General features: G+C 49.1%; 1 protein-coding gene across 1 annotated transcript in view; it reads left to right on the top strand.

The window, feature by feature from the left end:
- KRI1 (KRI1 homolog) overlaps positions 1–12,104 on the top strand; it is a 35,600-nt gene that overhangs the window by 21,229 nt on the left and 2,267 nt on the right. The window contains exons 12-18 of the mRNA XM_069767097.1: positions 232–402; positions 562–637; positions 1,534–1,634; positions 1,736–1,886; positions 9,530–9,660; positions 9,998–10,062; positions 11,356–11,451. Of these exons, the coding sequence (XP_069623198.1) occupies positions 232–402; positions 562–637; positions 1,534–1,634; positions 1,736–1,886; positions 9,530–9,660; positions 9,998–10,062; positions 11,356–11,451 (791 nt within the window). The remainder of the gene's footprint in view (positions 1–231; positions 403–561; positions 638–1,533; positions 1,635–1,735; positions 1,887–9,529; positions 9,661–9,997; positions 10,063–11,355; positions 11,452–12,104) is intronic.

The following is a 12,104-nucleotide window of genomic DNA, read 5'->3' as shown; positions in this document are numbered from 1 at the left end:
TACATACAAGAATATAACTACTATAATACTGCCCCCTATGTACAAGAATATAACTAGTATAATACTGCTCCTATGTACAAGAATATAACTAGTATAATACTGCCCCCTATGTACAAGAATATAACTACTATAATATTGTCTTCTTGAATTGGAATATAATTCATCTAATTTATAGGAAGATAAATGTGGAATGTTCTTCTATAGTTCTATGATGATATGTTGTAATTTCAGGAAAAAGAGAAAATACAAGAAGAGCTGAAGCAGCTGAAAAATTTGAAGCGTAAAGAATTACAGGGGAAGCTGCAGAAGTTGCGCGACTTGTCTGGGGATCAGCATTTCGGAGTGACTGAGGAGGATTTGATGGATGACTTTGACCCAGCAAAGCATGATGAGATTATGCAGGTATGTTCTGTACGGACATCAGTCAGTCGTCAAACCAAATCTATGTGTGCTACCTACCTGCTTAGATACTCAGTGGACAGGCTGGGGGTTGGTGTTGGATCTAAGGCTCCTCTTGGCACAGCTGCTGTCGACTGATCTTTGAGCACTTCTTCTTGGCAGAAATGTTTTGGCGATGATTACTATGGCGTAGAGGAATCTCAGAAACCGCAGTTTGAGGATGAAGATGAACTGGAAGGTGAATATTTTCTACTAAAGATCTCTGATCTGAACATTTTAAGTAGTATATTTAGTTGCTTAAGGGATTTATTACACTGCAATATTCTAGCGATCCTGAGTTACAGCCTGTATTATACTCCTGAGCTGCACTCACTATTCTGCTGGTGCAGTCACTGTGTACATACATTACTGATCCTGAGTTACCTCCTGTATTATACTCCAGAGCTGCACTCACTATTCTGCTGCTGCAGTAACTGTGTACATACATCACATTACTGATCCTGAGTTACATCCTATATTATACTCCAGAGCTGCACTCACTATTCTGCTGGTGCAGTCACTGTGTACATACATTACTGATCCTGAGTTACATCCTGTATTATACTCCAGAGCTGCACTCACTATTCTGCTGGTGCAGTCACTGTGTACATACATTACATTACTGATCCTGAGTTACATCCTGTATTATATCCCAGAGCTGCACTCACTATTCTGCTGGTGCAGTCACTGTGTACATACATTACATTACTGATCCTGAGTTACATCCTGTATTATATCCCAGAGCTGCACTCACTATTCTGCTGGTGCAGTCACTGTGTACATACATTACATTACTGATCCTGAGTTACATCCTGTATTATATCCCAGAGCTGCACTCACTATTCTGCTGGTGCAGTCACTGTGTACATACATTACATTACTGATCCTGAGTTACATCCTGTATTATACCCCAGAGCTGCACTCACTATTCTGCTGCTGCAGTCACTCTGTACATACATTACTGATCCTGAGTTACCTCCTGTATTATACCCCAGAGCTGCACTCACTATGTGGCTGATGCAGTCACGGTGTACATGTCTTACCAAGATTTGAGGTTCTGTATGCCCGTTGACCTCCATCTTCTCTCCCCCACAGAGGACTGGAATTGGGATAAGTGGACCGGAGCAGAAGAACAAGAGGCTGATGACAATATTGAGGACATCTCTGCACCTCATTGTGATGACCCAGACTTTGTGGTAAAACCTCTATTACCATCCTATTGGGCTGATGTGGTGGATTCTGGAAAATCCCACATGGTCTCTGCCATCAAGGTCTCACTCCAGATCTCTGCTTTCAGATGGATGCAGAATACGACCCTCAGGCCGCTCCTGGCCCGTCTCGTAAAGAAAGGAAAAAGATGAGACTTGAGCAGGAGAAGAATGTAAAGAAGAGGAAGAAGTCAAAGTTTGCAGAAGCTGTGAGCAGACAGAAGCCGCTCTTCAACCCAGGTGGGTGCTAAAGTCCATGTGCAGTGTTTTGTTCTCTGTTATCAGCTGGGGGTCAGTCTGACCAGCATTTAACACGCGCTCATTGGCGTGCCCATGACATGATCGTGGGGCGCTATGTGTTGCCATGATGGCCAGGGATCTGCTGAAGACCTCCTTGTCAGGACGGTTCTCCTGATAAAGCAATTGCAATTTTTGGTAAAGTTTTTCCACAAATGTATTCCAATCTTTTATTAATTTCTAAGTACATACAATTCATTTTTTTTTTTTTTGGGAGGCGGGGAGGGGTGTATTTTGTAACATTTTAGTGTACCACTTTTTACTCTAAAAAGTCGCAAATAAAAAAAAAAAAAAGAGGGATTTTTGGTACTCACCGTAAAATCTTTCTTGGAGCCTTCATTGGGGGACACAGGTAACCATGGGTGTATGCTGCTGTCGCTAGGAGGCTGACACTATGCAAAAAAAGGAAAATAGCTCCTCCTCTGCAGTATACACCGACCGACAGGCAGGAAGTACCTCAGTTAGTGTTAAAGCAGTAGGAGCAGCAACCAAAACTCAACATATGTACCAATCCAACAACGGAGGCACATAGACCAAATAATGGTACAACATATGTACCAATCCAACATGAAGAAACATAGATCAAATAATGATACAAAATACCAAATAATGGTACCACATATGTGCCAATGCAACAACGAAAGCACATTAATGGTACAAACAGTTAGGGAGGGTGCTGTGTCCCCCAATGAAGGCTCCAAGAAAGAGATTTTACAGTGAGTACCAAAAATCCCTCTTTTTTATCGCTTCATTGGGGGACACAGGTAACCATGGGACGTCCCAAAGCAGTCCCTAGGGTGGGACACAGGAAGATTCAAGGAATAAATGGGCTCAGGTCGGTCGGTGCAAAACCGCCACCTGCAGCACCTTCCTTCCCAGGCCTGCATCAGACGAGGCATGGTATGAACCCTGTAAAGACTAACAAAAGAGGGCAAATATGACCAGGTTGCGGCCTTACCGTCTGGAAAGCCAAATCCTGGTGACAAGCAGCCTAGGAGGCCCGTACCGCAGGGCGGAGTGAGCCTTCAGCCCCAGAGGAGCCTGCACCGTCGGAAGAGGCTGTTTGTCCTGGAAGCGGACTGCCTCACGGCAATAGAGAAACTAGAAGCTAGGAGCCCTTTACGGCAACCTTCAGAGATGATGAGCAGGGAATCAGATTGACGAAAGGGAGCAGTCCTTGAAAGGTAGACTCGGAGAGCTGTGATGGAATCCAGCTTGTAGAGGGACTTCTCCAGGGGATGGACCGGAGAGACACAGAAGGAAGGACAATGACTTTGTTAATGAGAAAGGAAAAGACCACCTCTGGAAGAATGGAAGGGCCAGGCCCGAGAACCACCTTGTCCTGATATAGGATCAGGAGTGGGGAACGGCAGGACAATGCCGCTAACTTGGAAACTCTCCTGATGGACATAATTGAACAAAGAGAAATGTCATGTGTTGAATGGGCTAAAACAGGGGCGCGCTGCGGCGCGCCTAAGACCAGATTAAAATCCCATGGATTTATCGGAGGACAATAAGGAGGAGCCAGGTGGGCGACTCCTTGAAGAAAACCAAGAATGAAAGGAAAACTGACATAGGGACCAGACCCTTGTCCATACTCCACCAAAAGAAGGCCTTTCAGTATTTGTAGTAGATACGCAAGGATGCTGGTTTCCCGGTCCCAATCATGGTCTGAATGACCAGCCGGGGAAAAACCAGCCTCCCCCAGGACTATGGCCTCAATGGCCATGCTGTTAAAGACAGAGACTATGAACTCTGGTGGAAGAGGGAACCTTGAGAGAGAGGATCTGGACGGCCTGGAAGCTTCCAAGGGGCATCTATGAACATATTCACCGGGCCTTTCTTGGCCAATCCGAAGATAACAGGAATAAAGGGATCCCTTCTTCCTTTATCCTTTTCACCACTCTCGGGCCAAGGGGAGAGACGGTAAAAGAGAGCAGATGGAATTGTGACCACGATATTACTAGAGCATAGCAACAGGTGGCTAGCAGGTCCCGGGATCTGGCTACAAACCAAGGAACCTTGTGGTTTATCCAAGACGCCACGAGGACAATGTCCGGAGAGCCCCATTTCAGCATATATGGATGAAGACAGAGGGGCTGAGCCATTGGCTGCCCGAAGCGAGACCCAGATGGCTCAGAAAATCGATTGCCCGGCTTCCTACCCTCGGAATGTGCATGGCTGATATGGCGGAAACATTACACTCTGCCTCTCGCAGAATCCTAGTTAACTCTGACTTCACTTGTTTGATGCGAGTACCGCCTTAACGGTTTATGTAAACCTCGGCTGTGGCATTGTCTCTTGGGCGTTCCAGTGGCTCTGCGCTGAGACGAAGAAAAAACGACTCCGCAAAAGATGAGACTGGCATTGTTGGTGAAAACCTGCCACTAGAGAGGAAAGAGGAACTTCCTTTATAGAACTGATGTCGTCACCAGATGAAACACTGCCTCACTCTGAGAGGAAGAAGCACAGGATTGTCCGTGGAGACGACCAGAGAGCCCGCTGAAGGGGGCGGGCATGGAACTGGGCAAAAGGAACGGTTTCCGAGGCAACAATCCATTTCCCCTAGAACTCCTATGCAGGACCATAGGAGAAGAGAAGCTGATCGCTTTAGGAGTACAGAAACCCTTGGCAGAGGGATGAAAAACCTTCTCCTTTGGAAGGAAGAGACAGGCTTGGGTCATGTCGAACCCATACCTAGAAACACCAAGTACTGAGCAAAGGTGAGGGAGGACTTTTCTCTGTTTATAATCTAGCTGAGATGGACCTGGATATGTAGAGTAAACTGAAGACTCTGGTTGTAGTCTCAGCGGGACGGCTCATTGATCAGAAGATCGTTTAAGTAGGGAAATAAGAAAAATCCCTTGGATAGAAGAATGACCCTGACCGCTGCCATGACGTAAATAGTCTGGGAGCAGAGGCTAGGATGAAGGGGAGGGCCGTGAACTCATAAGGACCCTCCTGGATCGCACATCATAGGAGCCTCTGAAGCTAAACACAAACAAGAATGTGAGGAAAATTCTCCCGAGTCCATGAAAGTGATTACCGAACTTAGTTACATCATCCTGAAAAGACAGGACCGAACGTGACCGGTAAACCGCTCGAGGACTAAAAACGGAGGAGCGTTCCGCCTTTCTTCGTGACTAAGAAAGAATAGAATAGAACCCCGAGAACAGTATGTTCCTGGGGACGGGTACGATCACTTCTGTGAATGGCCGGTAAAGACTACCAGAAGAACTGCTGGGGCCTGTGACGTATGTCTTGACGGGCGAAAAAACAAAAGGAAACTGCTTTCTGGGGGAGGAGAACGGTCGATATTGTAGCCGGAAGTCGCTATCTCTCTCAAGGTTGAAGCAACCTTTTCCTAGTAAAAGGACATTAGGTTTGGACCGGAAAAGCGAGGTGTTTTTCCCCGCCAGTGGCATCCGAAACTATTGATCCAGCTTGGATCCAAAAGATCTAGATACTTGGAAGGCAAAACCAGTGAGGCCAGAGAATGCGACGTATGGAAATGATGATGCCGATAGTCGTGCCGGAACAACCAGCCGCATCAAAAGGGGAGCGGACACCAGATATTTGCTGGCATGGGCAATCTGATCAGCCAGATCTGGCCTCCCATCCGGAGGAGCGGCCGCTAGAATACCTTGACAAAGTATTCTTGCCCCGACAGACATGGAGTTTGACACCCAGGTGTAGGCAAATGTGGGACAGAGAGAGAGAGAGGGGCGCCAGCTGTCTCCAAGGCTGACTTAACCAAGGATTCAATCTGTCTATGTGTAGAATCCTTAAGGGATGCACTGATCAGTAGAGACAAGGCTGTCTAGGAAGACAGGCGAGAAGCAGGCGGATCCACCTTAGGGATTCTGCCCCTTTATCAAGAAGGCCTGGTCTAAAGGGGTAGAGGATGTGTAGCTTCCTCCTACCTGGGAGGCACTTTTCAGAGTGTTCCCAGTGTTTAGACATAGTCATGACAAGTTCCCTGATCAGGGAAAATTCCGCGAAAAACATATTTACCCATTTGAAAGTAACGGAGTGCTCGTGAGCAGGAGCCTCATCCTCTCATAGGTTCAGAAATTTGGTTATTGAGCATATCTTGCATCTTTCAGGTCTGGTCCGTATCGGACTCAGACTGGGAATCCATATCCGACCCAAAAACCGCCTCCGTGGAGGGGCATGGGATGAGGAATGCATCCAGGATAAAGTAGAGGGACCAGCTGGTTCTTTGCTTTGTATGCGATCTGTCCTTGTGAAGGTCGCGGTCAGGGGCATGCGAATCACCGTGAGAGGTGTTCGGAGCACTGGTGGCAGAAGACAAACGTGAAGGACGCTCCAGGACCTGGACCAGGGATTGTGAGAGTTTGGCCAGATCTGAGAACGACTGTGACCTGGCAACAGCCCACTCCAGAAGGAGGGGAGTGCTCTCATGCCAGGTGTTAGAGGGTTTATCTGAATACCACTGCTCTTGTACGGATGGCACAAGCATCGCGGATTATAGGGAGAGGAATAGGCCTCCCTGAGATTGGGCATAAGTAATAGGCTAGGGCTATAGCAGGGAGAGCTAAGCCCTTATTAAGAGAGAAAATAACCAGTCTGAGCTGGTCCTACCTGATAAGAGACGGCTGTCAATGTTCAGGCTGCAGTGTCCCCAGAACCAGTAGGTTAATGACGGACGCCCTATGTGCCCTTCGGAAGGCAATAGTGGCTGCACGATTCTTCATACGGTTTCGAATCTTCACCCAACCTGAGATACACTATGTCCCCCCCTGTGGGGGGGGGGCGTGTATTGGGAGAGAGGGATAGAGAAAAAACACTCTCTCATTAGGCCAGGAGACGGGGCCTCAGCGTACGGCGTGCCCTAATGAGCAGAAAGTCCCGTAACAGGGTGTGGCTAAGCGGAAGGCGACCGCGGCTACACAGAGTCCGGGGAAAAGGCCCCGACACCGGGGGCTAAATTAACGGCTACATATAATTATGCGAAGCCTCCACACCGACAATGACAAGACCGGAAATTGGCATTAAAGAAGGTCCTAGTCCGGTATGAAAATTGGCCACGTCTGACAGCGTCAGGAAGTGGGGGCCCCAAAGTTGGGGACTAAAATAGCAAAGTACATGGAATTATGTGCAGTCTCGGCACTCGCAGTGGCAGGGCCGGTAAACGAAGGTCCTAGTCTGCGTCTGGCGAGAGTAGGGGCCCTTCCATTGACTGTGCCGCCAGAGGAGTGCAGCGGGTAGGGGGGAGGAGGCCCCTTGATAGGGAGAAAGGCGCGCGATAAATATGCGCGTTAATGTGGAGGGCGTTAACGAAGCGCACTAGCCGAGGAAAAGATGGCCGTTGTTGTTCAGTGACGTTATGTTCGGTGCAGCGTTCCACGGGTAAACGGTGAGGCAGGCGGGTAGCTGCCAGGGACAGAGAAAAGGACATACCTGTAAAAGGTGAGTCCAGAATCCCTCTTCACCGACGAGGATCACATCAGGAGCCCTCAGGAAGGGTGAGGGTTACTGGAAACCGGGATCCTCCTTCCTGCACTGTCTCCGGACGGTGCAGAAGACTGCATCAACTCCTTACAAGGGGGAGGCCACCGCTGGTGACCACAGTCTTCCTCTCAGCCCTCTCCGAGGAGAGGGGTGAGGAGGGAAATGGCAAGGACTGGCCACCGGAATCAGCCCTGGAGCACCCGTGAAGGTGACAGGGGATAAAGTCCTGGCAGCGGGCCTGAGAGTTGCGATGTGGGTAACACCACACTGCTCGCTCAGCCGCCTAATATGGGAAGGCAGAGTGAGAAATTACACCCTGCTTCCCTGAAACTGTATCTGAAAGACAAAGGGAAATTGTTAATAAAACACAACAATACCTGTAAGGAAAAAAGGATTAGCTGCGGATCTGGGAACAGATCCAGGTCTGCCTCCTACAGACACTAAAGGTACCTTCACACTGAACAATTTAGCAACGATATCGCTAGCGATCCGTGACGTTGCAGCGTCCTGGCTAGCGATATCGTTGTGTTTGACACGCAGCAGCGATCTGGATCCTGCTGTGACATCATTGGTCGGAGCAGAAAGGCCAGAACTTTATTTCGTCGCTGGATCTCCCGCAGACATCGCTGAATCGGCGTGTGTGACGCCGATTCAGCGATGTCTTCACTGGTAACCAGGGTAAACATCGGTTTACTAAGCACAGGGCTGCGCCTAGTAACCCGATGTTTACCCTGGTTACCAGTGTAAATGTAAAAAAAACAAACACTACATACTTACATTCCGGTGTCTGTCCCCCGGCGCTGTGCTTTCCTGCACTGGCTGTGAGCGCCGGCCAGCCGTAAAGCACAGCGGTGACGTCACCGCTCTGCTTTACGGCCAGCCGGCGCTCACAGTCAGTGCAGGAAGCAGAGCGCCGGGGGACAGACACCGGAATGTAAGTATGTAGTGTTTGTTTTTTTTACATTTACACTGGTAACCAGGGTAAACATCTGGTTACTAAGCGCAGCCCTGCGCTTAGTAACCCGATGTTTACCCTGGTTACCCGGGGATTTTGCATAGTTGGTCGCTGGAGAGCGGTCTGTGTGACAGCTCTCCAGCGACTCTGCAGCGATCGGCATCGTTGTCTAGATCGCTGCAGCGTCGCTAAATGTGACGGTACCTTAAGCACAAACTGAGGTACTTCCTGCCTGTCGGTGGTTGTATACTGCTGAGGAGGAGCCATTTTCCTTTTTTTGCATAGTGTCAGCCTCCTAGCTACAGCAGCATACACCCATGGTTACCTGTGTCCCCCAATGAAGCGATAAATAGCTATTTCTTGCAAAAAAACATTAATCCAACCTCACTAACCTGTTTTTTTTTTTTAATTTTTTGCTCCCCTTCTTCGCAGAGCCATAACTTTATTTTTCTGTCAATATAGCCATGTGAGGGCTTGTTTTTTTACGGGACAATTCTTACTTTTGAACGACACCATTGATTTTATCATATAATATACTGGAAAACTAGAAAAAAAATCCAAGTGCTGTGAAATTGCAAAAAAAAGCCACTATGATTCTCCAGGTCATTACGAGATCACAGATATCAAACTTGTATAGGTTCTTTTTTTTTTTTTTTTTTTTTAAGTGGTGAAAAAAAATCCAACAAAAAAAGGCACCATTTTTCAGTTATTGGTTCCAACCACGGCTGTTAGCTGCACAAGACGTGTGCAGGGAAAGATGTGGGCTCAGCACCGAAGCCTAGATCAAAGTGGGAGGGACATGACCTATGACATACCTGTAAGTTGTGAAGGGGTTAATAAATACCATAGGACAAGAAAAAAAAATAATTTGGTGACTTTGGTTCATACTCTATCAGACCCTGCTGGTCTCCTCTTCTAGAGGCGACCGTCAGATGCTGCCGACAATGGTTGGCTGCAGTGGTCACATTTTGTACGAAGCAGAAGAGAGATTGGAGGCAGATTCTTTTAGTTTGGCTGCAGCGGTCACATTCCGTCTAATCAGTGGCCACTTATTGGCATATGTTCCCTACCAAGACACTGGTGGGAGACCTCAAGGTGGACCCCCATTAGACTGGCTCTGTGCGGACTTACTCCCATTTTTGTGTATCCTGCACAGATGATAAAAGCTTCCAGCAGTACGTGGAGGAGTATTACAAGTTAGATTACGAGGATATAGTGGACGATCTTCCGTGCAGATTCAAGTACCGGCAGGTGGTGGCCTGTGACTTTGGACTCACGACGGAGGAGGTGATGCCACTTGGGGGGTAGAGGTCCCTGTTCCCCTCAGGGATAAGAGGCCCCGGTTCCCCTCGGGGGGGTTGAGGTCCCGGTTCCCCTCGGGGAGTAGAGGTCCCGTCTCCTCTCGGGGGTAGAGGCCCCGGTTCCCCTCGGGAAGGGGGGGGGCGGGGGTAGAGGTCCCATTTCCTCTCGGGGGTTAGAGGTCCCGGTTCCTCTCGGGGGAGGGAGGGGTAGAGGTCCCAGTTCCCCTCGGGGGTTAGAGGCCCCGGTTCCCCTCGGGGGTAGAGGTCCCTGTTCCTCTCTACATACATGTGTAACGGCCCCTGACATAAGTTTCTTCTTGCAGATTTTGGGAGCAGATGACAGCGATTTGAACAGATGGTGTTCCCTAAGGAAAACCTGCATGTACCGGTGAGTCCAGGACAAGAGGACACAAGTCCGGCCTCTGGGGAACATTTGCTGTAAATGTCCATAGGACAGGAACGTTACTTTGGGATAGTTTTTCCCACAAAACTATAAACTGTAAACGTTTTTCCACTTCTCCTACCACCCCTTGCTTGCTGTTGGTGTATTGAAATGTTTCAATGATTGGAACCCCGTATCAATTGTAGGTCCCAATACTAGTCAGATGACTTGACCAGATAAATGGACAGTAGACTACCGTATTTTTCGGACTAAAAGACGCACTTTTTCCCCCCCAAAAAAGGGGGGAAAATGGGAGGTGCGTCTAATAGTCGCAATGCAGGCTTACCTAGGTGGCAGAGGTGCGGTTGCGGGGGTGTGGCGGCAGAGGAGGCGCAGTAAGCGGGGTCCCTTTCCCTGGTATGGTGATGCAGCAGGCCCGGTATGCAGCAGAGCCGGGTGAATCCTCTTGTTATCGGTGGTGGCGGCCATTTTCCGGAGGCCGCGCGTGCGCAGATGGAGCGCTCTGCTTCCCGGGGCTTCAGGAAAATGGCCGCCGCGATCTCCATCTGCGCACGCGCGGCCTCCCGCGGCCATTTTCCTGAAGCCCCGGGAGCAGAGCGCTTCATCTGCACACGCGCGGCCTCAGGAAGATGGCCGCGCCCACCGATAACAAGAGGATTCACCCGGCTCTGCTGCATACCGGGCCTGCTGCATCACCATACCGGGGAAAGGGACCCCGCTTCCTGCGCCTCCTCTGCTGCCACACCCCCGCCACCGCACCTCTGCCACCGGACCTCTGCCACCTAGGTAAGCCTGCATGGTACGCCAGGGACCCCTCTCACGGCATACCTCTCACTGCACCTCCTGATCCCAGCACCTCCTGATCCCAGCACCTCCTGATCCCAGCACCTTCTCATCCCAGCACCTCCTGATCCCAGCACCTCCTGATCCCAGCACCTCCTGATCCCAGCACCTCCTGATCCCAGCACCTCCTGATCCCAGCACCTCCTGATCCCAGCACCTTCTCATCCCAGCACCTTCTCATCCCAGCACCTCCTCATCCCAGCATCACCCCACCTTGCCTCCTGTGACCCTGCTCTGCCACCGCCATAAGATACTGTAAATTCGGACAATAAGACGGACCCCCATGTTATAACAAATCTTTTTTTCTGCAATTTTCACCCCAAATTTGGGGTGCGTCTTATGGTCCGGTGCGTCTTATAGTCCGAAAAATACGGTAATTATTTTCTGAGGTGGCCGATGTCACATCTTGGTAAAGAAATGAAATCTGTCTTCCAGATCTGACAAGGAGGATATTTCCGATCAAAGTATCTACGGGCTCAAGGGGCAGAACGCCTGGAAGAAGCAGCAGATCCTAAAGTCTCTGTCGCACAGGTGAGCTCATCGTATTCTTGCTAACCAGTCCCTTCTCATTTACTGTGCCCAGAACCTCGGCTTAAAGGGGTTCTCCACTTTAGACAGTCCGTAATTGTTAGAAGGGTCCTACTGACAATGAGCCAACCACTGTGTGACCTATAGGGATCAAATGTGCCCAGGATGTAACCGCACCTATCCAGGGGGAAGTGTATGAGCTGATCCGGACCCACACAAGGCAGGTGCCGGCTGAGCTGCACAGCCAGCATCTGCCTCCACCACCAGCTACTCTGCTGCCGCGTCTATTCTGAAGTCACTTGCCCCCTTTAAACGCAATACCTGGGTGCCGATGGGTCATTATGGCAGCCGGGGGGCCTGATGGACATCGTTGTTTGTCCTAAATACTCCACGATCGCAATATATAGAACAAGCCAGAAAACTGACTAAAATGGACGAAAAAAAAAAAAAGTTTAAAGTTATTAAACACCCTTCCATATTGCAGCGTCTAATAGTCCAAGCTATCAAAATATATAAAATTAATTTGTACGGTTAAGAACAAAATCCTGGCAAAGTTGAGTATTTTCATTCATTGCATGAATGTGAAAATGTAGAAAGAAAACTAAAGCTCATCACACAAAACTGCTCCAGTTACAGAAAAAAAATAAATACATTTA

Source organism: Ranitomeya imitator, chromosome 4 (genome assembly GCF_032444005.1).
Source record: "Ranitomeya imitator isolate aRanImi1 chromosome 4, aRanImi1.pri, whole genome shotgun sequence".
Taxonomy (NCBI): domain Eukaryota; kingdom Metazoa; phylum Chordata; class Amphibia; order Anura; family Dendrobatidae; genus Ranitomeya; species Ranitomeya imitator.
Note: the sequence above shows the minus strand (reverse complement) of the source record. Positions and strands in the feature narration are given on the sequence as shown.